The sequence below is a fragment of the Lacerta agilis genome, chromosome 15 (assembly GCF_009819535.1).
Source record: "Lacerta agilis isolate rLacAgi1 chromosome 15, rLacAgi1.pri, whole genome shotgun sequence".
NCBI lineage: Eukaryota > Metazoa > Chordata > Lepidosauria > Squamata > Lacertidae > Lacerta > Lacerta agilis.
In genome coordinates this window covers 40,581,326-40,609,092 of record NC_046326.1, presented here as the reverse complement: position 1 = coordinate 40,609,092, position 27,767 = coordinate 40,581,326, and the positions used below count along the sequence as shown (strand labels likewise).

The 27,767-nt window shown below is 49.0% G+C and overlaps 1 protein-coding gene across 3 annotated transcripts; it reads left to right on the top strand.

Annotated features, from left to right (window-relative positions):
• The first annotated feature begins 566 nt into the window (after positions 1 to 566).
• Positions 567 to 26,444, top strand: LOC117059983 (aldehyde dehydrogenase family 3 member A2-like). 3 transcript variants are annotated; one of them, XM_033171974.1, is made up of 12 exons: positions 567 to 659; positions 5,471 to 5,648; positions 6,832 to 7,063; positions 7,826 to 7,911; positions 10,419 to 10,627; positions 14,847 to 14,964; positions 16,144 to 16,285; positions 17,828 to 17,994; positions 19,583 to 19,682; positions 21,005 to 21,240; positions 24,503 to 24,614; positions 26,286 to 26,444. In XM_033171974.1, the coding sequence occupies exons 2-11, from the start codon at positions 5,487 to 5,489 to the stop codon at positions 24,581 to 24,583; spliced, it is 1,533 nt and encodes a 510-aa protein (XP_033027865.1). In that variant the 5' UTR covers positions 567 to 659; positions 5,471 to 5,486; the 3' UTR covers positions 24,584 to 24,614; positions 26,286 to 26,444. The 3 variants fall into 3 exon arrangements, with proteins under 3 accessions (XP_033027865.1, XP_033027864.1, XP_033027866.1); XM_033171973.1 differs by lacking the exon at positions 567 to 659 and adding an exon at positions 4,554 to 4,654; XM_033171975.1 differs by lacking the exons at positions 567 to 659; positions 24,503 to 24,614 and adding an exon at positions 4,554 to 4,654.
• The last annotated feature ends 1,323 nt before the right edge of the window (positions 26,445 to 27,767 follow it).

Sequence of the window (27,767 nt, the reverse complement as noted above, 5' to 3'; positions counted from 1 at the left end):
ATGAGATGGTTGGACAGTGTTCTCGAAGCGACTGGCATGAGTTTGGCCAAACTGTGGGAGGCAGTGAAGGATAGGCGTGCCTGGCGTGCTCTGGTCCATGGGGTCACGAAGAGTCGGACACGACTGAACAACAACAAGAAGAAACTTGATCCAGATTCCTCCAAGACTGGACATAATTTTATAAACTCCTATCATGTCACCTCTGTTGAGGAGTGGGGATTTGGCTGCCCCCTTAACTTTAGGAGGAACATGGCAGCCAGGAACCCCCAAAGCAGGTGGCAGGCAGGAATGTGCTGCTTCTGAATGCCAGAATTAGCATAATGACAATAGGGGGGGACACACCTCTCTTCCTCACCTAACATACAAACCACTGTACCCATTTCCCCCGTCAAAACAGTAGAGGAGGCTCAAATCATTTGGCACCGCGGGGAGAAAAACGAGTTGCCCTCGTTCTGTTTTTCTTTTTTCCCCCATGCATGCTGTTTTAATGAGAATACGGTACAGATGTCAGTCCTGGGCTCGCATCCAAATTTCCTGCCGTGGGAGGGCTGAGGCTTTTCTTCCAAGGCTGGTGTCAGGGGGGGAGGAACCTAGGTCTGTTTTCTACAGACTGGTACAGAGCCCAGCCCAAGCCCTTAAAGGCAGCTGCTTTGTGACAGGTAACCTTCATCTCTCTCTGCAAAATGTTAAAATTAAGGTTTTCGGTTTGTTTGTTTTACGAAGCCTGGATAAAGCAAGGAAAGTGTTGCGGTTTGTGGGTAGTTTTGCAAGGGCGCGGAAGTGTGATTTAAGGGGTAATCGACAGATTTATTTTTCTCGCAGTGGTTGCCTGGCTGGTTCCACTTAGCAAAGCCGGGTTTCGGGTTTTGTTTTGTTTTGTTGGGGGGGGGGGAATCAAAATATAAAGGGAGGGCGGATCCGAGAGAGGAACCTTGGGTTGGAAGAGGTTTCTGTTGACTTTGTTTTTCGTTTAGAAGGCCAAAGCTCAGAGCCAAGAAAGAGAGAGAGAGAGTTGCTATGTGAAGAAACAAGGATGTTTCTTATGCCAAGGTTGGGCCTTCCAGAAATGGCTGGGTCACAACTCCTGTTGTCCCTTCCTGTTGGGCATGCTGGCTGGTTCTGATGGGAGGCGCGAGTCGGGCAACTTTGGGGAATGGGTCAAAGCTCAGCAGAGCACCTGCTTTGCATGCAAAAGGTCCCGGGTTCAACCGGGTCAGGCTGGGCATGTGCCCCTGCCTGAAACCCGGGGCAGCTGCTGCCAGTCAGTGTGGGCAGTACGGAGCTAGAGGGACCAATGATCCGACTCAGTTTAAGGCAGCTTCCCGTGTTCCTGTTTAATTCAACCATGAGGACTGGAATCTTGTTTTATTTGTAGAGGGAGGGCTGCAACGCAGTGGCTGAGCATCTGCCCTGCCCGGGTTCAATCCCTGGCGTCTCCAGCTTGGGATGCCCCCTTCTCTGAAATCCTGGAGAGCTGCTGCCAGTCAGTGCAGGCAGTACTGAGCTGGAATGGTTTCCGTGCATGCCCCCTATCTATCCTTTCTCAGAAGCAAGCACCCCACTGCCTTCGATGGAAATGTGCTCCTGCACTTATTTGGGATTGAGCCCCATCGTACCCACTGAGAGTTACTCCTGAGTAAACAGGCCCAGGAGTGTGCTATTAAGTGGACCTTTTGGGGGGGGGGGAAGAAGGCTGTGTAGCCAGGGGGGCAGGGAGGGGCAGATGGCCCCCTCTAGATAAATAAAAATAAATAAAAATACATAGCAAACGGAGGTTCTGCTCCCCCAACAAAAATCCTGGCTGCGGCCATGGTAAGCCCCACATAACTAGACAAGATTTACTTCTGAGTAGTAGGCAACCCTAGGCTTGCAAAGTCCATCTGCTACACTTTGCCCCTTTAAATGGGGAATCAATCAGGTCATCTGAGCAAGGTATGGGTTTTGTTTCGTTGCTCTACTCCCAGCAGCAAAATGGCTAGTAACTTTCTTGAGGTACAATGGTTTGCCTTCCTCCTGTGTGGCTTGGCTCACTTACCTGAGATGCTCGTATATCCCTGCAGCCAACAGCACCTTTTGAGCATAGTATTTTGGTTGCTTTCTGTGGACCAGGGTAGAGGGCGGGTGACGCTTTATCTTTTGCTGTTTCTCTTCCCTGCTGCTTTTCACAATTTTATCCGTGAAGCTACATGGATGTTTGCATTTCGTAAAATGGCTTTAAAAAAAATAAGTTAAGAATATTGTCCTGGGGTACTGAAAATTGCCACAAATCCCGAAGCACTTGGAAGAGTAAAAGTGTGGGTCTGTCAGGCTGCTGCCCACCCACCCCCCACCCCAATAAAGCAGCAGTGCAGCTGGTGAATGATTTGTGAAGGATCGGGGCCCACATGGCTGTTGAATGTACAGTTTAAGGTTCATTACTGTTCCACAGAAATGTGTATCTCTTTAAAAGAAAGAAGAAAATTAACTGACCTAGTTTTTCAGCTGTGGGACAGTGCAGCAGGTGATGTTGAGTTTGTCTTGATTCGGGGTGTGTCAGCAATCGGGTACGGTATATAAGGAGGTCTGCGTACCTCCCTCAGTACCCTAGGTGGTGGGTCACTGGATGGGTCATGTTTCTGTGATGTTCTTTCTGTTATTTTTCCTTTTATTAAAACCACTCCTAGTTTTGCTTTACAGTCTCCTCAGCCTTTTGTTGTGCAGTTGCTCAGCTTAAATATGCCAACAATGGCTTCCCCAGACAGGCTGGTCTCCCGCAGAAGGCTGGCTCCAACCCCAGAAGGAAAGCAATGGATAAACTGAGCCACAAACCTACACAGAAGGCCCTTTGAGAACTTCCATTAATACGTGAAATTAAAAGTGTTAAAGATAGGGAATATATATTGCAAAGTTTGGTAGAAAGGAGCGCGTAATTATCTGTAGCTGTGATGTTGTTGTTTTTCCTTGCTGGATACCAAAATTGGCACCAGCGCAGCAGTGTAAAGTTGCAGCAGACAAAGCAGACGCCATTCCAGGCTGTGTTATCCGGGAAATAATGCGAGCAAAGGTTAGCTAGCCTAATCGGACGGCCGATACTCTTCTTGGCGTTCCCAACCTGCCAACCATATTATCTAGCTGTTTGTTACCTTTGACCATGGATATTTGCCACATTGGTCACCCATTAGTTGGGGTGATTTTATTTTTAATTTGGTGGGTGTGGCGCATAGAGGCATATACAGGGGTAACTTGCTTACACGCGAAGAGATGTACAAAAAGGGTGTGAAACTGTATTGTCAGGAGTCAAACCTGTTTACTTAGATTATTATCCGCTGATTCAGATTGTTATTCTGCATTAAGAATGCGTTTGTGCAGGGAAAACTCAGTTCTTGCTGCGGAAGCAGACACCTAGCCCTGAAAACGCAGACGTGCTTTTCCCTGTGAGAACGTGACTTAATTTTTACGCATTGGTGAAGCAAAGGCCAGAAGGTGCTTCTCTCTAAGCCTGTGTATTGTGCGAGTAAAAACTGCCCTGAACACACACAGCACAGGCCGCAGTTCAACAGGTGTGGCTTCTCCCCACACCACCATTTCCGCAGGAGAAAAAGCAACCCTGGTGGATTTTGCAGGCAAAAGGTGCATAAAGATATATGCATTTGAACCCTATACATTTCCCTGTTTTTTATATTCTCTTTTTGGGGGGAGGTGGTGTTGTTCAGGGTTCCCTCTGGGCTGTCCCCTCTTAAAACTGACGCCCTCTATTCCCATCTCTGTTCACCTACTTTTAACAGCCCTCAAAATTGGGTGAAACTGTGCCTGACATGGAATAAGTGGGAAAGCTTAACCTGGTGGATATCTGCCTGGTTGCTGTTAGAAGCCCAGGAGCAAAGTGGGAGGAGAGAAGGTGACAACTTTTAACTTTCATCTACCCAGGGGAGGTATATTTGACTGCAATCGTAACCCCACTTACCTGGGAGTTATCCTCCCCGCCCCCCGTTTAATTAAAGGGGATTTACACCCGAGTAGACATAGCTAGGTTTGCGCTGGCTTTTTTGCGGGGTGGGTGTGATTTGCCTCCTGAGGAGCGAGATGCAGTTCAACCCGATCCTATGTCGCTTTACTGGGAAGTAAATCCCCCTCTGGCCAATGGGGCTTACTCCCAAGTAAATACGTTTTTAGGATTCATCTTGCACGCGCTTATTTGGGCGTAAACTCCATGGATCACGCGGGGGAGATTTACTTATGAGCAAACGTGACTAGGTTTGGGTTGCACGCAATTTCACCGTGCTTTTAATAAACTGTAGCTTTCTAATAATAATAATAATAATAATAATAATAATAATAATAATAATAATAATAATAATAATTCGACATTACTAATTAGTAAATACGGCACTAATTGATAAATGCCAGTTGATTAAGCTTTTGTGGGTTTTGCAATTATTTTAAATGTACTGTATGAGCTGCGGGGGCGGGGGCTGTTTCCGTGAGGCTTTTTTTTGCGGAGGGGTGGAAATTCAATATTGAAAATCAACAGACGCACGTGCTGGGGGAGGGGCTTGTCCGGGACCGGAAGTGGGTGGAGCTCGGCCGCATGACCGGAAGGCGGAAGTCCGCGCCTGGAAGGGTTGGGAAAGATGTCAACTCTGGGGAGCCTCGTCCAGACGGACACGGGAGGGGGGTAAGGGAGATGCGTGTTTTTTTTGGGGGGGGGCTTGCAGTGGATGTGCGTTTAAGCAGCTGTAGAGCAGGCAGCAATTCACCAGGGACAGCTTTCCCTCGTTTAAAACACATTAAAGCACCCAGCCAAACAATCCAGAATAAAACAAAATTCAAGCTTCAAGGGGAATATTTCAGATCCTCCTCCAAGTGACCGTTTGGTTTCCCCCTTTTATGTTTGCCAAATGAGAGCTGCCCCATAGGAGGAGGAGGAAGACTCCAGGAAGGCAGTGTGGTGTAGTGGTTAGAGTGCCCGACTAGGACCTGGGAGATCAGGGTTCGAATCCTCCACGCAGTCAGGAAGCTCATCTGGGGGACCTTGGAGTCAGTCGCAGCCTCTTCGCCTGCCTCACACAGGGTCGCTGTGGGGATTAACTCAGGAGGGGGTGTGAATCACGGACTCCTTGGGAGAAAAAGATGGGAGATGAATGCAGTGAATAAGCCCTCCTGCTGACTTGTGCCTGGTGAAATGTTTCTGGTTCCTTCTGACATTCTAAACCCACAGGTTTGCTGGGAAACCAGTCTGGGCCAGCATGTGACCGGAGGGGGAGGGCGTGCCCCGCCTGGATTCATTTTATTAAGGAGTGGGTGTGAGCAGAAACCACATGTGCCTCCTAAGCCTAGGGAGCAAGGCTTGGCTCTGGAAGGAGTTGTGGGATGTGACAATGGAGAGCCCTCCCTTTTCACTTTCACACTCCGCTTAGGCTCTCCAAAGTGTGTGTCAAGTTGAGCTTCCGAGGGACCTCCTCAGATCCAAACCTTTCTGTCTCCCCTGCAGGTGCCTCACAGGAGCCATGGAGAAAATCAAGCTAGCCGTGGATCGGGCCAGGGCAGCTTTCAACACAAGGAAGACGCGGCCCTTGGAATTCAGAATCCAGCAGCTGTTGGCCCTCAAGAAGATGATCAAGGAGAAGGAGAAGGAAATCGCGGCAGCCCTCATGGCCGACCTCCACAAGGTCTGTTTCACGCTGGCTGTGTCTTCCTATAGTGCCCGTTAGGGATTCTGGAGCTGTGATTCCTGCATTGCAGGGGGTTGGGCTGGATGGCCTCTGGAGGTCCCTTCCAATTCTACTGAATTGTATGTGGGGTGGGGGGAAATCTGAGGCCAGGGCCCTCTGGCAACAGGGCCCAGGTGGGAAATGTTTGGGGACACCCCCCCCCCCATATTTTCTATGATGGTACTTTTTTATTGTAAGTTTTTAAACTGTTCTGTGTTCCAAGGTGTTGCTAACCTGCCCTAGCACCTTGGAGTACAGGGCAGAGAATAAATTAAAATAATCATCATAATTTTGGACCAGTTGATTTTTCCAAGTTCTCTTTGAGGGCAGCAGCAATCCAGTCCGGAAGTTATCGTTAGGGTGAACGGCAGGTAATCAATTAAATCAAGAACAACCTCAAGATCGGGCTGCTGCAAGGCTCCCCACGTGGAGCTGCCCTTGAAGACAAATTGGAAACTTCATCTGTTCCCAAAGTACTATAATATTTGGGGATGCAGGGAGATGAGTATCGTATCTCCTCCCAGTCTCCTCTTTTTCAGGCTAAACATCCCCAACTCCCCCATAAGGCTTGGTTTCCAGACCCTCAATCTCCTTAGTCACCCTCCTCTGCACACCTTCCAGTTTGTCAACATCCTTCTTAAATTGTGGCGCCCAGAACTGGACACAGTATTCCTGGTGGGGTCTGACCAAGGCAGAAGAGAGCGGTACCATTCCTTCCCTTGGTCTGGACACTAGACTTCAGTTGATGCAGTCAGGAATAGCATTAGCCTTTTTTGCTGCTGCATCACACAGTGGACTCATGTTCAGCTTGTGGTCCACTAAAACCCCTAGACCCTTTTCACATGCACTGCTGTGAAGCCAGGCGTCCCCCATCCCATGTTATTGATCCTCCCCTTTCTTCTTTGGGCTTGGCTACTGGCTAGTAAAAATAATAATAAGCAAATAATATCATAAATAATACTAATATTAATGTTGCCCTGGGAGGAAGGCTTTAGGGTATAGATTTAAGAAATAGAACAATACGTGGCTAGGTTGCTGGTTTGCTATTCTTATAATTATTATTAATACGATGAAATTCACGAGATTATTGTGGTCCCCGATCGTTCTTAATACATGCTACCTCCTCTTGACTCCCGGACAGAACGAACTCAACACTTTTAGCTACGAGATTATGGGCGCTCTGGGGGAGATTTCTCTGATGGTGGACAAACTCCCTGAATGGGCTGCCCCTCAGTACGTGGACAAGACGATTATGACGATGACTGATGAGACCTACATCCATCATGAGCCGCTGGGCGTGGTCCTGGTCATTGGGGCATGGAATTACCCTTTCATCCTCATCATGCAGCCGCTCATTGGGGCCATCGCCGCAGGTAAGTGGGCGGTTCTTCCGTCGGTGTGGCGCAGGGGGTAGAGAACCTTTTAAAGCCCAGTCATGGGAGTAGGGGGAATGTTTCTAGTCCTCATGAGGACATAGAGCTGTTTGGAGGCACGAAAACCACAGCGCTGGGGAAAGCTCAGTCCAAGAGGGAGGGAAGAGAAGCCTTTGCAGGGATAAAGACTCACTCAGTTCAGTGGGGCCGACCCACAGGTTGGTGGGTTTACGATTGCAGCCGTCGTTCTCTCTCCCGACTCCTGTGGTTCTGCCTGAGCTGGGGTCGTGCAAGCCTAGTTGTTTGCAGCCCACGAAACTGCTTGTCCTGAAAACCCGGGTGGGGGTCCCCTTTTCTCAAGAGCCTGGCCTCTACATCGCACCAACGAACTGCCTTGTCCTGGCCTCCTTGCTTAGGTAGGGACATAGGGCAGCGGCAGAGCTCCTGTCTGGCATGCAGAAGGTCCCAGGTTCAATCTCCGGCATCACCAGTTGCAGCTGGGAATTGTCCTGTGTCTGAGAGCTGCTGCCGGCCAGTGTCGACATTACTGGGCTAGATAGGCCAGTGGTATAGCTCGGTATAAGGCAGCTTCCCATCCTGAGCTCAGCAGGCCCTCTGTCCTCCTTGTGTTCCCCAGCAACTGGTATTCAGGGGCCTCTGATCTTTGGGGTATAACACAGCCATTGAGAATAGCAGCCAACCGCTCCCCCTTCTCCACTTCCTGCACTTTGGAACAAATATCCCCTTCCTCGAATCTTCCAGGGAACGCTGTTGTGCTTAAGCCGTCCGAGGTCAGCGAACACACGGCCAAGCTCTTCGAAGAAATCCTCCCTCAGTACCTGGACAAGGTAGGCCCAATCTCCTGGCTTGGCGTCAGATTTGTGATCCAGAAGCGCTTGATTTCTCTTCAGGTGGAACAGTGCTTTGTTTTGTTAAGGCCTTAAATTCTCCAAAACAAAATCGAAAATTCTTTCTAGTAGCACCTTAGAGACCAACTGAGTTTGTTCCTGGTATGAGCTTTCGTGTGCATGCACACTTCTCACGAAAGCTCATACCAGGAACAAACTCAGTTGGTCTCTAAGGTGCTACTAGAAAGAATTTTCGATTTTGTTTTGACTATGGCAGACCAACACGGCTACCCACCTGTAACTTAAATTCTCCATGTTGACCATTGCAAATTCTTCGCCAGAGGAAAAGCGACGCTGCCATAACGCTCCACATCCTCCAGATATTTTGCCATACTACAACTCCCAGTCGCCATTGCTGCCGTGCCTGGTGGGAGTTGTAGTTTGGCAATATTTGGAGGGTGCCGGGTCGAGACATTCCCACCTCTTCTCCAGCACAGTTTAAATTGGCCCTGAGAGCACTGAAGTCCAGCAAATAGTATAATAAGATTATAATTATAATTATAATATATAATTATATTATATAATATATATAATATATAATTATAGTATATAGTATAATAAGATTATAATTATAATCTTATAATTATTACATACTCTTCCCCCCAAAAGCATACTTCTGTTTTATTTACTTATTGTTATTATTTTATTAACTTATATGTCCTGCCTTCCCCTCCTCTCTCTGGAAAAAGGAACTCAGTGAGTTGACCCCAAAACACAACACTGTGCAATATATTTATTAAACAAATTTCCCCGTTCTTCCTCCCAAAGGCGGCAGACATGCCAATAGCAGAATCCTATTAAAACCTCTGAAAACCCATTTTGGAAACAACCTTTTTTATCATCAGAAGAAGAAGAAGAAAAGGGGGGGATTAAAAACTTCTAAAAGCAGCCTCTCCACACCCACTGTCATGTGTAAAACCATCTGCTCTGTCTGATAGCAAAGCAGTACATAAGATGGCAGTATTAGCAACATAAAACCAGGAAGAAACAATTAAATAGTGAAACGGCAGTTTGGATAACAACCGTAGAGGGAATAGCGTCGAGCTTAATGAGCCCCCAAACGCTCTGCTTGACAGGCTTTGTAAACAGCTGTTGTTTTAAACCAGGGGTGGGGGAGCCTAGGACACAGGGGCCAAATCTGGCCCACAGGCCTCTCTGTCTGGCCCCCGGGATCTTCCCGAAGTCATGCTTGGCCCCCTCGTTCCGGCCCTGGCTGGCCTGCATGTGCCCCTGTGCTGCAATAAAGCCTCTTGCTGTGTCGAAACCTCTGACCTTCTGCACAGTTGCAACACAGCCCCCTGAACCAAAGAGGAGGAGGATCGCTGCTGTTTCCCTACTTTCCCTCCTTTTCCTGCCCCCACCTCTTTTGGCATGCGGTCCCTGGATTGTTGCCTGGGAGGGAATGAGACCCTCGGGCTGAGAAACCGTTTCCCAGCCCTGTCTTTAAACGGGTACTTAGGACTGTGAAGCCGAAGGCAGGTGCGCTTTGGCGTCGGTTGCTAAAAAGCTGCAACCGGTTTGACAATCTGGTTTGACTAGCCGATCTGGATGTGTCTTATGCTGAGGTCAGGCTTCAAAATCCAACAGTCCCGTATTTAATTTTGTCTTTTTTTGTGTGTCTACCGTACTGAGCTCCAAAAGCAGTTTCCAACATGCTGGAGTGTCGAAATTTCACAGTGTGAAATGGAAATTAACTACCAAATTAATTAGCACATGTAGTGCTTTTAGATGGATTTCAACGAAGTATCAGCAAACGAGAAAAATTGCATATTCAGTTCTCCACATTTCATAGAATCATAGAGTTGGAAGAGACCACAAGGGCCAAATTTCTCCAAGAGTTTGTTTGTTCTAAATGTGCATGAAGATTCATTAGAATTTGACTCTAAATTCTACCTCCTGTGCACATTTTGGTATGCAAATTGTCCTAATACCCACGTTTTTGCAAACCAGCTTTCCCAAATCTGACCCAAGTATTTTGCATGTTATTCATATGCATTTTTCTGCACACTTTGCCCCGGGGTGTGCTCATTGCAAAATCTGGCATCTTGCGCTTCTGTTTCTGAAGTGCAAATCGTGTATTGCCTTTCAGCGCAAACGAAATCAGACACCACCCCCCCCCCCCAAAAAACCTGGCACTGTTCCTAAATTCCAGTTAAAAGCGACATGAATGATTATATTAACCAAGATCAAGCAGGCTTCTTACCAGGAAAGAAGATATGTGATAATGTAAGATTAGTGGTTGACTCTATTGAATATCTAGATATGTTCCCAGGAAAAATGGCAGCTTATGTATTTATTGTCGCTGAGAAAGCTTTCGATAACATCTCCTGGAGATTTCTCACGAAAATATTGGAAAGACTGGAACTTTATTTCCCCACCCGCTCCCCTCGCTCTTATGGGAGACGAGCCGGTTCTAAGCCACGCTTCTGTCCTGTGTTCCCCGCCAGGAGCTGTTCCCGGTTATCAACGGAGGGGTTCCGGAGACCACAGAGCTTCTGAAGCAGCGGTTCGACCACATCCTCTACACAGGCAACAGCACAGTGGGGAAAATCGTCATGGAGGCTGCCTCCAAGCACCTGACGCCTGTCACCCTCGAGCTGGGAGGGAAGAGCCCTTGTTACATCGACAAAAACTGCGATATCGACATGGCGTGCAGGTGAGCTCTGCAACGGGTCGCTCTGCGCTCGAGCCAGGGCTGCCATGGTTCTGCAGCTCAGGGTCCATTTGCAGCCCACTTACATTATTATACTTTATTGTTTCAAATTTGTTTGTTACCCAGCCATCACCCCAACGTCCCGGGGCAGGTTGCGGCATTAAAATGCTGTTGGCATCCGTCTGCCTCGAGAGACAATGGTGTGTGACTCCGGGGGTGAAGTCAAAGCACTGCGTTGTTGTTGTTGTTGTTGTTGTTGTTGTTTTTGTTGTTGTTGTTCATTCGTTCATTCGTTCAGTCATGTCCGACTCTTCGTGACCCCATGGACCAGAGCACGCCAGGCACGCCTATCTTCTACTGCCTCCTGCAGTTTGGCCAAACTCATGCCAGTCGCTTCGAGAACATTGTCCAACCATCTCGTCCTCTGTCGTCCCCTTCTCCTTGTGCCCTCCATCTTTCCCAACATCAGGGTCTTTTCTAGGGAGTCTTCTCTTCTCGTGAGGTGGCCAAAGTATTGGAGCCTCAGCTTCAGGATCTGTCCTTCCAGTGAGCACTCAGGGCTGATTTCTTTAAGAATGGATAGGTTTGATCTTCTTTCAGTCCATGGGACTCTCAAGCGTCTCCTCCAGCACCATAATTCAAAAGCATCAATTCTTCGGCGATCAGCCTTCTTTGTGGTCCAGCTCTCACTTCCATACATTACTACTGGGAAAACCATAGCTTTAACTATATGGACCTTTGTTGGCAAAAAGCACTGCGTTAGTCGTCGTCTTCTTCTTTGGCAATCCCTCGTAGCCGAGTCAGATTGTCTTCCATAAACACATTTTTAGCAATGAGTCCGTAAGTGACTGTGGAGGCCAGTTCTGGATCCACATGTCCTTCCACTGTGGGGATGTTAGGTTTCCGGGCGGGAGTTGATCCCGGCGTGGATTTGCCAAGCGTGCCTTCCTCTTAGCGCGTTTCTCCCTTGCGTCCTGAGTTCAAGTGTCTTCAAAGCCCACGACACCTTTGGTCAAGGCTGTTCTCCAATTGGCACACTCGCAGGCAAGCAATGAAGTGACCTCTCTGGGGTGCAAGCCTGGCAGTGGGTAGGGAGGTCTTGGACTGCCCAGGTGACAAGGCCCCCCCCTTGCCCTCGCTGATGTGGTCCTAAGGAAAGCGGAGCAAGATGTTTGGCACCAGCTTGGCAGCACCATCCAACTGTCTCAGGGACTCCACTCTGGATTTGTGTAGGGTTTACTCCTGAGCCTTTTCTTCTCCCAAAGAGATCCCACAAGGCATTAAACTTTTTTTTTAATGAAAAAAACACACACCATGTAAAACAGTTTGCAACCATAAGATATAAGGTGGGTCCTAAAATCAGGGGCCCCCCAGGCGTCAAAAAAGCAGATTTCAGCATTTTCTGAAAGTTGTATAATGAAGGTGCCAGGTATACATCTGTGGAAAGGGGGTTCCACAGCTTAGGGGCTGCTGCAAAGAAGTCCCTCTCCCGCTGAGCCACCACCCCTCAAGCCCCTGTGGGTGGAGGAACTACCAAGATCTAGGGGTCTTAGTGGACCACAAGCTGAACATGAGCAGCGAAAAAGGCTAATGCTACTCCAGGCTGCGTCAACAGAAGTCTAGTGTCCACATCTAGGGAAGTAAATGTTACCGCTATATTCTGCCTTGGTCCGACCACACCTGGAGTCCTGTGTCCAAATCTAGGGCACCGCATTTTAAGAAGGATATTGACAAGGTGGAACATGTGCAGAGTAGGGCCTCCAATGTGATCAAGGGCATCCAAGCCTTAAGAGGGAGTTGGCTATGTTTAGCCGCCTTAAGATGAGAGGAGATAAGATAGCCATCTTCCGATATCTAAAGCAGAGCTTCCCAGACTTCACGTTTTGACACACTTTATAGACTCACATCATTTCGCCACACTGTAATTCAGTTTTACCAGCGAACCGGAGTTTAATCCGTTTCCAGCCCCGGGAGGAACGCGGGGAACTTTTGCATGGCACGCCCGGACACTGTAGCCAACACACTAATGTGTTTGGAAAGCTTTGATCGCAAGGGTTGTCTGTCACACGGAAGGTAGGTCAAGGTTGTTTTGTCCCGCTGTGGAAGGTAGGATTTGGACCAATGGATCCAGTTACAAGAAAGGAGGTTGCGACTAAAACATCTGGAAGAACTTTCTGACCGCAAGGGCTGTTCGACAGTGGAACGGTCTCCCTCGGGGAGTTGTGGATTCCCCTTCCTTGGAGGTTTTTATGGAGATGTCAGATGGCCATCTGTCATGTATGATCTAGTTGAGATTCCTGCATTCCTGGGGGTTGGACTAGATGACTCTGGGGGGTCCCTTCCAACTCTGCAACTCTTATTATTCTAGAGAGCCTTCTCTGCTCATCTCTGCACCCAAGAGGGCCTGTAGGGAATGAGCTGGCCTTTCAGATATTTGGGGCCTCAGTTGATTTTAGCCGGAAGCCTCCCAAGCAAGGGAATGATGTGAGAGATCCCCACTGGAGACTGGCCCACCAATCACAGCCTGCCCTCCGTTGGCTTTCCTTCCTTCCTGCCTGCCTCCTTGCTTCCAACCAGCCCCTGGGGGGCTGTGCCTATCAGCTCCTTCCTCCTCCTTCGCCCCTTGTAGACCTCAGCAGGGAGGAGGTGCCAAAACTAGAAACAGCGGGCTCTGCTCTTTCGTGGGCTCTGGCGCCACCTGCTGTTGGGCTCCTGGCCTTTCGCCCTATGAGTGGTGAAACAGCCCTCTTCTGTTTGCTTGCTGGATCTGAGAAATTGCCCTTCGTTCTAAGCCTTGAATCCAGCTCAGGAGAAAATTCCAAGTGCGGTTACGTTACAATGATGGGTGTTAACAGCGTTATGACATAGGCTGCCTCTTTCCCTGAGCGTTTGTTTGCTTCTAATCTAACCCGCTTGGATGTATTTTGCATCATTGGCTTGCGTTGAGCAATCGGGAGCAGGGGAGCCAAAGTTCAAATTCTCCCTCTTCCTCCCCTTTTCAAAGAAAATAACAGCTGATGCGTTCTGGAAATCTGAGCCCACTTTCGGGCAGGGGGAGGTTTTTTTGGGCCCCGGCGCATGCCAGAAGTGGGCAGCGCAGGAGGGAGAATTTTGTACTTCTGTGCATTTGGCTGCACGCTTTCTCTCTGCATCCAAGGGAGCAGAAGGCGTGATCCAAATTCGAGGTTACACTCCGTCCAAGCAGAAACACTCATGGAGGTTCCAGCAAGGGATGTTTGGCCCTGGGAGAGTTAGGAGGAACGGACGGGGAAGTCCAGAGGCCCACAGTTGGCCTCTCAACCTGGGGTTCCCCCATCCCTGATGATATAAGTTTTGGTGTTGCAGTTGTGCATCAGGCCTGGCTAGCGTGCCGTTGTGGGTGGGTGAGGCCCTGGGGAACCCCAAAGGATGCAGTCTTCGAAACAGCAGGGCCATTCCATGAAAAATGGGGCTGATAAGAATGCTAGATGAGCGCTGGACTTTGGTGAGGAAGATTCCAAACGTGCAGTCTAACCATTTTTTTTTAAGCCAAAGACAAAAGAAGTTTAGTTTATGGACCTTCTTTTCAAAAGTCCACCCACGTAGTCTTCACAGAAGTGTGCGAGTTAAAAGTTTTCTGATGACTGTCCCACCCGTGACAGCATTTTTTCCTCAATTTTGTATTGTTAAATTTCTTAAACTTAATTTCTGATTGCATAGTTGTAACCAATAAACATTGATTTAAACAGATATGCTGAGTTTATCATTGATTCACCTCCCAACTCACAGAGTTTTTCCATAAATCTAACTTATCTCAAGCTCCATGTCCTTTTTTTGTCCCACCCGTGACAATACTTTAACATTTAATAAAATTGTCAAAAATATCCATAAAAATAATAAAAAATTAGTAAAATGTTCAGTATCTTATTAAGAACATAGTTTAAATTTTGATTGTTAATTTTTATGTATATTTACATTGTTACACATGTGTGACCCCAAAAAACATGGTCCAAGTGTCCCACCCGTGACAATGGTATGGCCCAGCAATGATTAGATGTCTTAGAAAGGCTGCACATTGGCAATTTATTCTCTTTCAACGCTGCAATGTCTTGGTACTGTAGCCCAGACCGGGCTTAGTAGCAAAATCCCCCTCCCCACCGCCCTTTGAAAAGGTTTACCTCTCCGAAGACACCAGTCCATGGCGTTAGATCTCAGGTCTCTCTTTCCTCCTTTTCCCCGGCAGGCGGATCACGTGGGGGAAATACATGAATTGCGGACAGACCTGCATCGCCCCCGACTACATTCTGTGCGACCCGTCCATCGAAAACCAAATAGTCGAGACTATTAAGAAGACGCTGAAGGTGAGGTGTTAGAATCGGGCAGTTGTGTTCACAGGCACCTCGTGCCATCGAGGATACATGGCTTTACAGTCGTAGCTTGGAAGTCGAACGGAATCCGTTCCGGAAGTCCGTTCGACTTCCAAAATGTTCGGAAACCAAAGCGAGGCTTCTGATTCGCTGCAGGAGGAAGTTCCTGCAGCCAATCGGAAGCCCTGTCGGACATTCGGGTTCCAAAGAACTTGTGGGTTGGGTTTTTTGAAAGGGTTGGAGTAGGTTAAAGAGACTGGACTTATTATAAAGTATTTTAGTTATAAATGGTTTGGACAAATGGATATGGATACTGGACAATGAAAATGTTAAGTAATAAAAATCAGCCAAATTTTTGAGGCCGAAAGGAGGGAAGGGGAAAAATTTGGTTAAGGAATTAGGAAGGTGCAGAAGTACAATGAAGTGGAGGAAGAAAAGAAAATGTTAGTAATAAAATACAGAATATACAAGTTTATAAAGGTGTTAAGGAGGAAAGAAATGTGGTTTAATTTAGGTTTGGAAGATGTGTGGAAAACTGGAAATTACATATTATTTTGAAGTCAACAGGAGGGAGATTTGGGGAAGTCAGTGTAAAAGATGATTTTGTTGAATGTATGAATACCTGGCCCAGGAAAGGGGTTGGGTTTAAGCAATGATTCTAGTATAATATGAGGTTAAACGTGGAATAAGGTTATGTGCTCCTGTGAGAGAGGGGTTTGAATATTTTGCTCCCCACGGTGGGAGAGGGGCGGAGTATGAAAAGTTTAACCATGTACTGATTTGTGCTTGTAATTGGAAAATCCTATAAATTTTTAATAAAAAAACAAAAACAAAGAACATTCGCAGACCAGAACACTCAGTTCTGGGTTTGCGGCATTCAGGAGCCAAAATGTCCGAGTACCAAGGCGTCCGGGATCCAGGGTACGACTGTATTGTTCCATCACATTTCTAAGCCAACGACCTGGAACGGTAATACCAGGGCGTTGGGAACCCCAAGGCTGTGACGCTTTGGGGTTTAAAGTTTTTGAGTCTCTTTTTTTCCTTGCGTCCACCCTTTTCTGTTTGTTTGCTTGTTAACAAGTCAATAAAATGAAAACAAGTTTTAAAAAACCAGGAGGCTAGCCCTCCCGGCCACCCTGAGCCAACGTGGCCTCGTTGACCCTCCCCTGGCAGGACTTTTACGGCGAGGACGTGAAGAAATCCCCGGACTACGAGAGGATTGTGAACAAACGGCATTTCAAGAGACTCGCGGGCCTCCTGGAAGGGCAGAAGATTGCTTACGGCGGGGAAATGGATGAATCAACGTGCTTTATAGGTAAGGCCGGGAGGGATCTGAGTTTTGTTCTGAATCTCAGGCGCGGTGTTTTTCGGACGCAAGGAAAGACGCAATCTGCATAACTCCTCTGTGTGGAGGAGGAGGAAGAATGAATCAGGTGGGTGGGTGGATAAAGAGCGTGTTGTTGTGCCTTTGGAACATGTGCTTAAAAACAGGGTGTTTACAGCAATGCTGCAAAAGGGGAAGGACCTGCAGAAGGCTGAGGGTTCAATCCCCTGCTCTGACTCCCCAAAAGGCAGCTTCCTACATTCCTCTATAAATCAGACCATGAGGACCAGAATCTTGCTTTGTTTTCAAGAACTGTGGCCGAGTGGTAAGAGCGTCTGCTTTTGCATGCAGAAGGTTCAACCCCCAGCATCTTAGCATGGGCTGGGAATGCCCCCCACCCCCAGTGTCTGGAACCCTGGAGAGCTGCTGCCAGTCAGTGTAGGAAATACTGAGCTAGATAGAGCAGCAGTCTGACCGTGTATATAAGGCAATGTCCTGTGTTTAATGGATCAGTCAGTCCTTTTAGCCAACTTTAAAAGTGCATATATATTTTTAACAACCTAATTTTTAATAGAAATATGTGCAACAATTGCAAACAGCTTTCCACCCCAAATTTCATTTCTCACACTGGAAGGAAGCCTCCCCCCTCCTTTTAAGACATAGGTGTTGTCTGAGTCAGCAGAGCATGAGACTCTTAATCTCAGGGCCGTGGGTTCAAGCCCCGCCTGCCTTGGGCAAAAGATTCCTGCCTTGCAGGGGGTTGAACTAGACAACCCTTGTGGGCCCTTCAGAACAGGTGTGCTGTTCAGAACCTCGGCATCAGAGGGGGGGGGGCGGAACTTGAGCAACAAATGGGCAGCAAGGTGGCGCCCCCACCTGGCCAGAGTTGATACTGAAGAGGCTCCCTTATAAGACGACTCCTGTGGCATCAGGCTCACTCAGCCACTTGGGTACCACGCCCTTGCCATGTAGGATCCTCAGGCTGAATATTGCCATGCAGAAATGTTGGGGTGATATTATTATTATCATCATCATCATTATTTTATTTGAAACTAAATAGAAAATTCTTTCCAGTAGCACCTTAGAGACCAGCTGAGTTTGTTCTTGGTATGAGCTTTCATGTGCATGCACACTTCTTCAGATACACTGAAACAGAAGTCACCAGACCCTTAAATATAGTGAGGGAGTGGGGAGGGGTATGACTCAGAAAGGTGGTGGGAATGGGTGATCAGCTGATAGGTGTGGAAAACCTGTTGAGGACTCTTAACGGCTGCAATTAGTCTTGCAGGGATTGCATCACTTCATTTAATCCCCACAACAACCCTGCGAGGTAGGTTAGGCTCAGAAGCAATGACTGGCCCAAGGTCACCACGTGAGCTTCCTGGCTGAGTGGGGATTCGAACCCTAGCCTCCCAGGTCTAGATCCAACACTCCAACCACTACACCACACTGTCCCTTTCTGCCGACCTCCACGTCTGAACAGGTTACCCTGCCCTTTCCCCTCCCGCCCTGGATTCCTCTCTCTTCTCCCAGCACCAACGATTCTCACGGACGTCAACCGGGAATCCAAGGTCATGCAGGAGGAGATCTTCGGCCCCATCCTGCCCATCGTCACCGTGAAGGGCCTGGACGACGCCATCCAGTTCATCAACGAGCGGGAGAAGCCCCTGGCCCTTTACGTCTTCGCCGACAACAAGAAGGTAAGAGTTCAGAGGTCGGGTTTCGCACTCGGGTGACAGAGCTCCTCGGGTCAAGTCTCTCGGGACCACAAACCACTTCGTTCTGGCCTCAGTGCTGGTTGCAAACCGTTTGGGTTTCAGTCCATCGGTCGTTGTTATTAAGATAACCAGAAGAGTTTGGAACCTCTAGTCCGGCTTCCTGTTCTCACAGTGGCTAGCCTGATGCCCCAGCGGGAAGCCTGCAAGCAGGATCCGAACGCATGAACAACTCTACCCTCTTGTGGTTTCCAGCAACCAGTACTTGGAGGCAGATTGCCCCCAGCAGTGGAGAGAGTAGCCATTCCGGCTGGTAGCCACTGAGAGCATGAATTTGGCGTTTTAAAAGCCACGGTTATTACTATTCCTCCTTTATCCCAGTCTGTCTCGGCACTGGACTTGAAACTTTTCGCATACGGAAATGTTTGTGGGATCGTTTTAAATTGTTTTCGTGGTGATGTTGCATTGAGACGGTTTGTGGGAAGCAGTTCACGAACAGCATCAAATCCACAATTTCTTACACTTTATTTTGTTCATGAATAACTTCCTAGGATGCCTCTGGAAGCGATTTTCACAATGCAGTAGAAGCAAAATACATACCGGTATATAACAGTTTGAGCAATTGCATGTGTACACACACACACACAAACACACACACACACACAAAACTTCAAATCTAGTGCAGATGCCATATAAAGATGTCAATTAGAAGACTCGGTTGGAAGATGAAAAGTCTCTAACAGGGACCAAGAGGCTGCTTTCTGATTTTTAATGGGAGGGAGCTCCAGAATTCTAACCTTGTATGGAACAGACTTCCTGGTAAGATCATATCTGCAGTTGTAAGGTTCTCGGTTAGTTGCTCATGAGTAAGCAGCCAGGACTCCGCTGTTTCCTTTAACGATTTTATTGCACAAACTATGTACAGTGCAGAGCTAAAAAGTTCATGTCTGTATCAAGCGGTGTCAGAATCCGGGAATGGCCCCTTCCGGTTCTGACCCCCAACAAGAGAGTTTCGGTATACGAAAACCCTGCCTTCCATCCTTTCTTTTCACCCCGCGGCGTCTTTGGGGCGACGGAAATTGCGTTCCCCCTGTATCGCCCTCGGGACTCGGGGAGTGTTGGGTCTCTCTTGCACCCCCAGAGCCTCTACTCCCTTTCCCCTGTGAACTCTGCCCCTCCTCGCTGGACGTCTCGCCGCTCTTTTCGCTACCAGAGGAGGAGCTGCTGGCAAGGGGGGACTGGGGCTCCCTGTAGCACCCGGAGAGCCTTTCCACCACCTTGCACTGCATCGGGGACAGTTCCCGGACCGCAGTGATCCATTGATCAGGGCATCCCGATTTCGAGCTGTGTAGGACTCTGCACACCAGGAACTTGGCCCCAATTCCGTTCAGGGTCTCGGTCATCAACCCATTCCGGTAGCACAGCGGAACCAAACCTGCCTCCCCAAAATATTGAGGTGTTATTTATTCCATCCTGCCAGTTAATCAGCCAAAGAGCAAGTTGATGGATCTGTTACAGGTTGAGCTGGTTAGAGCTTGCGGTCTCATTTCCTTCTTTTATCCCTCCCTCCCAGATAATCAAAAGGATGATTGCAGAGACTTCCAGCGGTGGAGTGACGGCCAACGATGTTTTGATGCATTTCACTCTCCCAGGCTTCCCGTTTGGAGGCGTTGGTGAGTCAGTCGCCCCTCAGGGACATGGGTGTGTGTGTGTGTGTGTGCCAAGATGGCAGGGGAGGACATGGGATTGGATGGGGTCTTCCTTGGCAGACGTTCCTAATCAGGAGGAGTTTTGCCTTCAGCCTCATGCCTTGGGGCAAGCTGCTCTGCCTTGGCCCCCTCTCTTCTTCTGAGGTTACTTATGGCAGCCTACCTTACAGGGCTGTTGTGAACTAGGAGTACCCTCCCTAAAGACTGGCACCCCCTTGATCCTGCTTTGCCCAGGCGTTTTAGATTCACGTGATTTCCCTCTGTATGCTTTGTGATTTTTATCCATGGTCCTTCCTCAAGTTGGCCAACATCAGGATTTTACAGCATTGTACCCACATTGCGCTCTAAACCACTGAGCCCAGGGCTTGCCAATCAGAAGGTCGGCGGTTCGAATCCCCGCAATGACGGGGTGAGCTCCCGTTGTTCGGTCCCTGCTCCTGCTAACCTAGGAGTTTGAAAGCACGTCAGAGTGCAAGTAGATAAATAGGTACTGCTCCAGCGGGAAGGTAAACGGCGTTTTTGTGCGCTGCTCTGGTTCGCCAGAAGCGGCTTAGTCATGCTGGCCACATAACCCAGAAGCTGTACACCGGCTCCCTCGGCCAGTAAAGCAAGATGAGCACCGCAACCCCAGAGTCGTCCGCGACTGGACCTAACGGTCAGGGGTCCCTTTAGTTTACCCACATTGCGCGCTGCTCTGAAATCCGTTTCAACAAATGAACGTATTAACACAATTTGAACATACAGTGCTATATAAATTATGCTTGTTTATAATTTATTACACACTTAGCTTAATATAACCAAATGTTGTTTTTATTTACGCTAATTTATCATAACGTTATTTATACCAGTTTTATTTAATAGCAGTTTATCATAACCATAATTATTACTAAATTATAATGGGTTGTATCTGGCAATGTCTTAATCAGAGTAGTCTCATTGAAATGAAGGAATATACTTTAACTCTCAGTCTGACAGTTGGATTCTTTTCTTGCAGAGCTATATATTGTTTGATGGTTTGTGGTTTTCTTTTTCTTGGCAGCTTGAGGACTTGCGACTTTTTTCGGCAGCGCTATACATCATTGGCTGAGGACTAGTTACTTTCTTTTTTAACAGCTCTGTAGGCTAATTGCTTTGAGGGCTAGTGACTTGGGGGTTGGCAGATCAATTTACCCAGCTTCCCTCTCCCACTTGATGGGTTTTTGTTTTGCTCCTGCAAGGTCAAAGGAAGTGTACCAGCTCTTTCCCCCATGCTCAACCCCTGCTTGCCATTGTTCCCCACCCTCCAGGTAACAGCGGGATGGGGGCCTACCACGGCCGGTACAGCTTTGAGACCTTCTCCCACCAACGCTCCTGCCTTGTCCGGGCCCTCAAGATGGAAGCTGTCAACAGCCTCCGCTACCCGCCCAACAGCCGCAAGAAGGTAGACTGGGCCAAGTTCTTTGTCCTGCAGAAGTTTAACAAACGCAAGATTGGGCTGGCCATCCTTGCAATCCTGGGCATCCTGGTGGCCGTCGTGATCAAGGTGAGCCATTGGCATGAACTGGCTGGACTAATAAAAATAATTCATCATTTATACCCCGCCCATCTGGCTGGGTCTCCCCAGCCACTCCCAACAGAATATTAAAATCCTGATAAAACATCAAACATTAAAAACTTCCCTATACAGGGTTGCTTTCAGATGTCTTCTAAAACTCAGGTACCGGTAGTTGTTTATTTCCTTGACATCTGATGGGAGGGCGTTTCACAGGGCAGGCGCCACCACCGAGAAGGCCCTCTGCCTGGTTCCCTGTAACCTCACTTCTCGCAGGGAGGGAACCGCCAGAAGGCCAACCTCGGAGCTGGACCTCAGTGTCCAGGCTGAACGATGGGGGTGGAGACGCTCCTTCAGGTATACTGGGCCGAGGCCGTTTAGGGCTTGAAAGGTCAGCACCAACACTTTGAATTGTGCTCGGAAACGTACTGGGAGCCAATGTAGGTCTTTCAAGATCGGTGTTATGTGGTCTCGGCGGCCGCTCCCAGTCACCAGTCTAGCTGCCGCATTCTGGATTAGTTGCAGTTTCCGGGTCACCTTCAAAGGTAGCCCCACGTAGAGCGCATTGCAGTAGTCCAAGTGGGAGATAACTAGAGCATGCACCACTTTGGCGAGACAGTCTGAGGACAGGTAGGGTCTCATCCTGCGTACCAGATGGAGCTGGTAGGCAGCAGAGGAATGGTGGGAAGCACCAGCAGAGAAACCCCCAAAGGAAGAAGGCTCAGAGCCCGGGGAGTGGGGTGTGTGTGACATGAGTGGTCAGAGGGAGAAGACCGGGAAGAGAAGTCGGAAGCTGAAGGGCTAACGGGGCTTAGTGAGAAGGAAGAGGCTGTCACACAGAGAGCAGTCCAGAATGAGAGGTGGAAGCTGGAGCAGGAGGCCGAGATGAATGAAGAGGGGCACAGGAGACCAAGGGGAGAGAGCAGCTTATTGCAGCAGGAAGGGAAGACAGGGGTCTTCCCTTTCTGCTGTGCTGGCTCCAGGGGTTTGCCCGTGAAGCGAGGTCCAAGTCCAGTCCTGGGTCTAGGGGTCCAAAGGAGGTCAGTCCGGCAGGGAGCGAGGCAGGGAGCAGGTCAAGGTCCAAGGCAGGTGCAGGCACGAGGTTGCAGGTCAAGCATACGTTCGCAGCTAAGTTGCTCCCGCAACTTGGGCTGGGTCTGGCTGGCTTTTATCTGGCCCTATGCTTAGGGCGGCCCCGATCCTCTGGAGACTCGCCTCTCCTCCGGGCTTGGAGGCGAGCACTCCTCCTGTAAGCATTTAGCTCTCTTTGCCTCTCTGCCCTGAGCCTCTGCAGCTCAGGAGAGGCTGGTGGGTTACTGGACCCAGGGGCTGCCTCAGCTTCCTCTGATGAGGCTGGGAGTGGAGCACCTGCAGGCAATGGGTCCTCCCTCCCATCAGGAGCCAGAGCAGACTCTGCTGGTGCCTGCACCTGGGGATCCAGCACAGGTGGGGATCCCTTCAGGCTCAAGCCCTTGTCCTGGCTCAGCTGGTTCTGGAGGCGGGGAATCCTGTGCAGGCTGGGATCCCTCAGGTTCAGCATCTGAGTCTGACTCCCAGGCCATCACACCTGCTGCAAGAAGCTGCTCTCCCCCCTTGGTCTCCCAGAACCAGGAGAGGCATGAAAAGGGCAGAGAAGGAATTAGCGTCAACGCAGGCGTACTCTCAGATCGCGTAGGAAAAACCCTGGAGAGGAGGGGACTTAGGCAGCTGTGAGAAGGTACGGACCTTCAGTCTCCACAACAGCTTCATGGGGCAAGACATACCAGAGATGAGTTGCTGTGCTCATTAGGCCTGACTCCCCTGTGCAGATCATGGGATTTTTTCGTGTGATTTACTGCTGGCTCTGTCCTTTCAGCCTTCCCAGCGGGGCTTAACTTGGAGCTAAGTTGTCCGTCCTTGCTGGGATTCTGCTGAAAGGAGGTGGGATGTCGGAAGGGCTGTCACGTCACGGAAAAGGGAAAAGGCCCAGTTCTCGGCTGCCCTGGAGGGCAGAACTAATGAGGTTGGGTTAAAGGAGGGCCGATTTTGGCTGAACTTTAGAAGGAACATCAGAACAGTCAAGGCAGTTGGGCAACAGGGCCCAGTTCCTTCGAATCATAGAATTGCAGACCTGGAAGGGACCCCAGGGATCATCTAGTCCATCCCCCCTGCAGTTCAGGAATCTCAACACACAAGAGGGGGCGGGCTTTCCCCCTGAAGTGGGGCGCAGCCTGGGCAGTCACCTGTTGTTGGAGAGAGTGGTGACCGGTGCCCAGTAGGGTGGAAAGCAGGGAGACCAACGGTGGGAGGAGCCAGAGCAAAACGGTAGGCGGGGCTAGAACCAGTAGTTCTGATTGGTTGTAAGAAGGCAGGCGGGGCTGGAGTTGGCTGAAGGCCAGCTGTGGTTGGTTCACCGTTTCAAGGACTGTTCCTTTATGGGGGGTTTTCAGCCTTATTTTACTCCTGTTGTAAATCGCCCTGCAGCTTGTGCAAAAGGTGGTATACTTAACTTAAGACAGAATGCGTGCTCACACACCCATCTTTGTAAACCGCTCAGAGGCTACTGTAGTTCAGTGGTTTAGGTACGTAAGTGAAAGTGAATATATAAATTACCTAAATAGTTGTGCGGGGGGCAGAGAAGGAGTGAGTGGGCTGCCCCCAGAATGAGATGGAGTGGGAACGGGCTGTTTGGGGTGTTTGACTGCCCTGTTCTCTTTACCTAGTAATTTGGTTAAATTGGGGGAGGTGTTAATTGTCCTCTCTGCACTTTCGGTGTGCTTGCTTAGGACGGTGCAGTTCATTTCTTTGTTATCTTTACAGATTCTGTCATTTTTGTTACACCGTTCTCATTTACTTCTGTACTTTTTAAAAAAATCATTATTTCATCTCATTGCTCACCGCTTTGGGATTGGAAATATTCAGTGAAGAGCAGGTTATAGACACGCAGAAATAAAAAAATGAAAATAGATAGGCACTGGGAGGCCCCATCTCATTCTCTAAATTCTGCTCTTCCGCTGCTGCCTTAAACCAGATTCTCTTCTCTGAAATCAATGCCTAGAGGGAACCTTTTGGCTCTCCAGACAATGCTGGACTCCAACTCCCATAATTCCACTGCAGCCTGCTGGGAATTGAAGCCCAACAGCAGCTGCAGCCTCTATACAGGTCCCCCAAGGCCTGGTACTCGGCCCATGAGCCCAATGCATGTTAAGTGTGACAAAAGCAGGGGTTGCCCCCTTACCCAATATATCTCTCATTTTCTTCTGGTTCTCCCCAGAACGGCCGGGTTGGGCTAGGGATTAAGACCTTGCTGGCTGCAGTGGCCACACAGAGAATGTGGAGCCTCAGTGGGAAATGATGAGACCCATATTCGGCGCCATTCAGGGGAGGTAGGACCCTCCTTTCTTGCTATTCTGGCCCGTATCCTGTGTGGCCCCTGCACGTGGCTTGCACAGATGGGGGGGGGACGCGCATGATTAAAAAATGGCATGCGCTCAGTTGTGGCTTTCTGTAACTGAGCGCCATCGGGGAAAGAGTTTTGTTCAGGGGTGAGGAACCCCGGTGGTCTTCCAGGCACGGTGGGTGTACAAAACCCATCATTCCAGCAAAATTTATCAAGGGGATCAAAATGACTCATCTACTGGGGGAAAGTGGTAGCCTTTGGGGCTTTTCAATTCGGAGAAAAGGCAAGTCAGAGGTGACGGGATAGACTAATATACAATTATGCGTGGCACGGAGAAATCGGACAGAGAGAGGTTTTTCCCTCCCTGTAACACGAGAACTTGTGGGCATCTTCAGAGGTTGGAAGATTCAGGACAGACGGAAGGAATTGTTTCTTCAGGCAGCGCATAGTTGAGCTGTGGAACTCCCTCCCACAAGAGTGGTGTCGGCCACCCACGTGGATTTAAAAGAGGCTCCAAATGCTATCAGTGGCTCTGCCTCCACAGTTGGAGGCAGTGATGCTTCTGAATACCGGCTGTTGGGAAGTGTAGAAGGGAATGGCACTCTTGCCAGTGTGGTGTAGTGGTTAAGAGCGGTAGACTTGTAATCTGGTGAACCGGGTTCACGTCTCCTCTCCTCCACATGCAGCTGCTGGGTGACCTTGGGCTAGTCACACTTCTCTGAAGTCTCTCAGCCCCACTCACCTCACAGAGTGTTTGTTGTGGGAGAGGAAGAAGGGAAAGGAGAATGTGAGCCGCTTTGAGACTCCTTTGGGTAGTGATAAAGCGGGATATCAAATCCAAACTCCTCCTCCTCCTTGTGCTCAGATCCTGCTTGCAGGTTCCCTGTAATGGGCATCTGGTTGGCCGTGGGGAGAAGTGGACTGGATGGGCCACTGGCCTGAACCTGCAGGCTCTTCTCACGCAGCCTGTGGCCATGCTACTTGCTGGAGGCGCTGGGGGTCCAGCAACACAGAATCATAGACTTGTAGAGTCGGCATCTAGTCCAGCCGCCTGCAATGCAGGAATCTCAGCTATAAACACATGGCAGATGGCTACCCAATCTTTGCTTGAAAACCTCCAACGGAGGAAGGAGAGCCTGCCATCTCTTGTTGGAGTCTGTTCCACTGTCAAATGGGTCTTACTGGCAGAAAGGTCTTCCTCAGGCTCCCCATCCCTGATGTAGCAGTGCCTCGGACGCAACATCTCTCATCGTTTTTGTGGGTAACAAAAGATCCAAGTTACCTCTTCTGGTATTCATCTTGGGGTCAATGAGATGCTTGTGTATTTGCGTGTGGCTTGCAATGATCCGCTGACAAGTTTAGAATCATAAGAGTTGGAAGGGACCCGAAGAGTCATCTAGCCCAACCCTTTGAAACGCTTGCTCCATTTGCGGTGGCCGCTCGCTATATTTGACATGTGTCCATCGCGATCGCTTGCGAAAAAGACCATTTGCTGACAGATGCATTGGGCATTCTTCTATGCATAGCTGCAAATTTCTAATATATATATATATATATATATATATATATATATATATATAAATAACCACACAAATGAAGGAAAACAGATCGTAGATTCAAAGAGCTAATGGCATTCAATTCTCTCTCTTTCTTCCAGGTCGCGTTTTTCTGAGTCCAGGGTTCGCTTGACACCATTGACGGAACAAGTCGTGTTATACAAGCTGTTCTCACCGGGTTAAGGGGGCTGGTTGCTAAAGCACACTTCTGTAAGGAATTTTGCCATTTCTCTTTAATCATTAAACACACTAAAAAGTCACGTGACCCTTCCTCGAGAGGAGGACCTGAGCGACAGCCTGCGCCCACGGCCTCCCGCTGTAAAAGAGGGGTTTAAGGCAGCGAAACTGAAAAGCTGTCAATATTCTCGCTGCTGTTCTTGAAGGGCTCTCCACACACAAAAAAATGTCTGAGGGTTTTTAAAAAGAAAGAAGTGGCCTTGCTGTGTGCCAGATGGGCTGGTACATCAGTCCCCGTCTCGCCTCTTTGATAATCAATAATCAGAAACGAGAAACGTGAAAAGCTCCAAAAGGAGGCTGAAATCAGAATGGGGTTGTGCCTTTTTGGGGGGGAGTGTAATTGTACCGGAAATAAACAAATGAAAGCCTTCGATAAATGGGGTGCTGGTCCCAAATTAAATAATTAAACAAATTCAATAATAAAGGGACACGGGGTGTATATTCCAAAAGCCCTACTTGGCCATATAATGATGCTAGTCCTCATCCACATTCACTCCCCTTCAGGAGGGGAAATTTCCTTGTGAAAATTTGGACCCTTAAACCGCTTCTGCACCAGAGTTGTCCACGCAGAAACAGCCACGAATTTCTGCTCCTGCTTAGGATTACAGAGAGGGTTAGGGTATTGCCTGCCAGAAGCTTATCGGCAGTCGTCCCGTTGCAAAATGAAAGGGTGCAGGTTGGTTTCACACCTGACTCTGTGCCAGATACCTTCTTTTATATGGTGGAGGTGGAGAACCTCTGGACGATGCAGGGCTCCCAACTCCCAGCATCTCTGACCAGGCTGCCTGGGGCTGATCTGGAGCTGGGAGTCCTGCAAAATCCAGACGGGCTGCAGGCCAGCTGCCCAGTCTGATTTGGCTTGCAAAGCGACACGAGCCCAGCAAAGCCGGCTTAGGGTGTGTTTGTGTGACTGATTTCAGGCCCCTGATTTCAGAGGTGGGGAACCTGTGGCCTTCCAGATGTCAACCCCATCTGCGCCTCACATTTAAAGCACTATGATGCCATTTTCAACAGTCATGGCTCCCCCTCCCCCCTCCCCAAATTATGGGAGCTGTAGTTGGATAAGGGTGCTGGGACTTGTTAGGAGATTCCAAGTTCTTCTCCCAGAGCTACAGTTCCCAGGGTTCACTGCAAAGAGGGAGGAGAAGAGAAAGTGTTTCGTTTTTTAAAAGAGAGGTTTCTGAGATGGGCGTTTTAATACGGCCTCCCCACAACCTGGCATCTTCCAATATGTTTTTGGACTACAAAATCCATCAGGTTGGCTGAGTCCGATGGGACTTGTAGTCCCAACCCTCTGGAAGGCACAAGTGGAGGCTGGTCTGATTCACTGCAACTGACTCATCCCA